This window comes from Chanos chanos, chromosome 15 (genome assembly GCF_902362185.1).
Source record: "Chanos chanos chromosome 15, fChaCha1.1, whole genome shotgun sequence".
Taxonomy (NCBI): Eukaryota; Metazoa; Chordata; class Actinopteri; order Gonorynchiformes; family Chanidae; genus Chanos; species Chanos chanos.
The window spans coordinates 20,104,903-20,108,672 of NC_044509.1; the positions used below are offsets into that span (position 1 = coordinate 20,104,903).

The 3,770-nt window shown below is 42.8% G+C and overlaps 1 protein-coding gene across 1 annotated transcript; it reads right to left on the reverse strand.

The window, feature by feature from the left end:
• Positions 1-1,737: 1,737 nt before the first annotated feature.
• LOC115828365 (gap junction gamma-1 protein-like) lies at positions 1,738-2,379 on the reverse strand. The gene has a single exon (XM_030792322.1). It carries the CDS (start codon positions 2,377-2,379, stop codon positions 1,738-1,740), a length of 642 nt encoding a protein of 213 aa, XP_030648182.1.
• Positions 2,380-3,770: the final 1,391 nt, after the last annotated feature.

Consider the following 3,770-nt stretch of genomic DNA (forward strand, 5'->3'; position numbering starts at 1 on the left):
TTCACACGCTCAACTGATTGGTTCTAGTGTGGTTCTCATTTGCATAAAGTTGGAAATTCGTCGCCTCAGTTTGCATGTTTCTGCGAATTCGCACCAATTTCCCGATATCAGTGTGAATTTCGCGCCCATTCAACCTGATAAGAGCGATGCGAAATTCAAAGCTGTGAAAACTTACCGTGATACCATTTTCTCTATGTCATGACACATGACAATTAAAAAAGAAACGGAGACTTAAGATATTATGAATCTTGTCTTTGCATAGTTTGTCCTCTAGAGGGCATACTACAACTGCATTATTGGCATCACGCGCGAAAACAACAAATGACAACAATCGGCTGACCCAAGTAGAGTAGCCAAAGACGGACATATCTGTGTTCACGGTAAGTTGATAACTGTCACTTGAAATACATTACTCGTAGGTAAAGCTGTCAACAAACTTGATTGTAGGTTTATTTATTGAACAGTGCGGCAGTTCTAGTGCGGAAACAAACAATGGTCCTATCATTTCTCCCTCAAAATTTTCTGACAACATTGCTTACAGCAGGTTGTAACGCTATGCATTGCTTAATGAGGCTACCCACAAAGCTCGCTAATGCCATATTTATCAGTGTAATGGCTAAGGTTAATGCACGGTTAAACTACAGCGTTTATCTTATTCTGCTTAAATGAAGCAATCGTAAATATATCTGCGACTCGTATTTCTGTCGGTGCATCGGAAATGATTAACCCACAGGGGACACGTAAATAAACGAGAGCTGAACAAGTATCTAACGTGGCTTGGTAGTCAAACAAAGCCATCTAGCCCCTCTTTCAAATGTGTAGTGCAAAATCCCAAAGTTGCAAGTCCTCGTTGCAGACAGTCTTGTAGTAGTAGATGCAGTCAACAGCAGCGTTTACTCTAGCGCACTATCAGTTTACTGCATAGTCTAAGATGGCATGTTGTAAAGAATACTACATTATTTTACTCAAGTATTGCTACTATGGTGAAATAAGTAAAATCACTTGTGTAACAATCTACTCAAACAAAGGTGAAAAGTAACTTATTTAAAATTTACTTTGAGTAAACGTTAATTAGTTACTTTTTTTACTTTGTGGTTGGGAAAGTGCAGATAGACTGTCCTCTAGGACCTTTCCCAGGCAACGCAGACAGGGCAGGAGCATGTATAGCAAGGCTGCATACAGATCCACAGGGCAAAAAGGGGTCAGCTGTGAATTTCACAATGATGTTGGAGCTGGGTGTGGTTAGGCAGTCATAAGTGTTAAGGGAGTAGAGCAGAGGACTCAGGACACAGCCTTGGGAGGTGCCGGTGTTGAGGATTTGGGCGCTGGAGGTGCAGTTTCCAATCTTCAGCACTTGTGGTCTGTTAGTCAGGAAGCTCTGGACCCAGGAGCAGAATGAAGAGCTCAACCTCAGCTCGCTATTGGGGCGATGGGCAAACTGAAGGGGGTCTAGGGAGCCAGGCAGAGATGAGCAGACGAAGTCTTTGATGACTCTTTCAAAGCGCTTCATCGCCGCAGAGGTCAGAGTTACAGGGCGGTCGTCATAATGTAATAATGGCACATAAAGTAAGAAAAAAATGTAATAAAAACTCATACTCACTGTGTGTTATACTTTTGCATTATACTTTTTTATAAAGTGTTTATTAGGATGAAGACAACTTCTGCAGAACATAATAATAACATAATTTATAACATAATAACATAATTTATAACATTTAAAAAAAATTATAGCAAGTTTCAAAAAAATAAATAAATAATGCGAGTGCAGAGGTAGGAAGGTGCAACTTCAAAGCCATACAAGATGTACTGGCCAAAAAGGAAGGACGCTTCGAAGGCCGCGCGTGAGAGCAGCTGCAAAATGTACACCTTCATCAGCCCATCCCGCTTGATACGTCGGCGACCGTTGTGCTTCTTGCTGGGCTTCTCCGGCTCCTTTTCCTTCTCTGGCACAATCTCCTCTGAGATCACTGGATCTTCCTCCCTGCTGTTCTCTGCCTCCTCGTAATCACGGTCAGCCCCGTAGTTGGCCATGGGCATTCCTTTCCGGGTCCGTGGCCTGTACTCATCGTCTTCCATACGTGCAATCTTGTGTATGGCAAAACCCAAGTACATGATGGTTGGTGTGGTGATCATGATGACCTGGAAGACCCAGAACCTGACCTGGGATAGAGGAGCGAAGGCATCATAGCAAACATTCTCACACCCAGGTTGCAGCGTATTGCAAACAAAGTCACTCTGCTCGTCGTTGTATATGGATTCACCCCCCACGGCTATCAGAACGATACGGAAGACGATTAATAGTGTGAACCAGATCTTGCCCACAAAGGTCGAGTGGTTGGCGATCTCGTCCAACAGTTGCATAAGGAAACTCCAACTCATGGTGTCTTTGGGATTACTGGCCTCTCAGCACTGCAACAGAAAACATGCGGTGAGAAACAACTTGAACTCAATATAAAGGCCCTGACTGTTCCTGGCAGAGAATTTCAGTCTTGAGAAAATCAGTCAAGTGAGTTATTATATAATTCACTATAACAACTGGTACTCACTGTAGTCACTGGCATATAACATAATAACGTATTACATCATGCGCAAAAAGATGTTACGTTGTGCAATCAACATTTTCATTACATTATTGCATTATGAGTTTTTATTACATTTTTTTCTTACGTTATGTGCCGTTATTACATTATGACGACCGCCCTGTAACTCTGACCTCTGCGGCGATGAAGCGCATTGAAAGAGTCATCAAAGACTTCGTCTGCTCATCTCTGCCTGGCTCCCTAGACCCCCTTCAGTTTGCCCATCGCCCCAATAGCGAGCTGAGGTTGAGCTCTTCATTCTGCTCCTGGGTCCAGAGCTTCCTGACTAACAGACCACAAGTGCTGAAGATTGGAAACTGCACCTCCAGCGCCCAAATCCTCAACACCGGCACCTCCCAAGGCTGTGTCCTGAGTCCTCTGCTCTACTCCCTTAACACTTATGACTGCCTAACCACACCCAGCTCCAACATCATTGTGAAATTCACAGCTGACCCCTTTTTGCCCTGTGGATCTGTATGCAGCCTTGCTATACATGCTCCTGCCCTGTCTGCGTTGCCTGGGAAAGGTCCTAGAGGACAGTCTATCTGCACTTTCCCAACCACAAAGTAAAAAAAGTAACTAATTAACGTTTACTCAAAGTAAATTTTAAATAAGTTACTTTTCACCTTTGTTTGAGTAGATTGTTACACAAGTGATTTTACTTATTTCACCATAGTAGCAATACTTGAGTAAAATAATGTAGTATTCTTTACAACATGCCATCTTAGACTATGCAGTAAACTGATAGTGCGCTAGAGTAAACGCTGCTGTTGACTGCATCTACTACTACAAGACTGTCTGCAACGAGGACTTGCAACTTTGGGATTTTGCACTACACATTTGAAAGAGGGGCTAGATGGCTTTGTTTGACTACCAAGCCACGTTAGATACTTGTTCAGCTCTCGTTTATTTACGTGTCCCCTGTGGGTTAATCATTTCCGATGCACCGACAGAAATACGAGTCGCAGATATATTTACGATTGCTTCATTTAAGCAGAATAAGATAAACGCTGTAGTTTAACCGTGCATTAACCTTAGCCATTACACTGATAAATATGGCATTAGCGAGCTTTGTGGGTAGCCTCATTAAGCAATGCATAGCGTTACAACCTGCTGTAAGCAATGTTGTCAGAAAATTTTGAGGGAGAAATGATAGGACCATTGTTTGTTTCCGCACTAGAACTGCCGCAC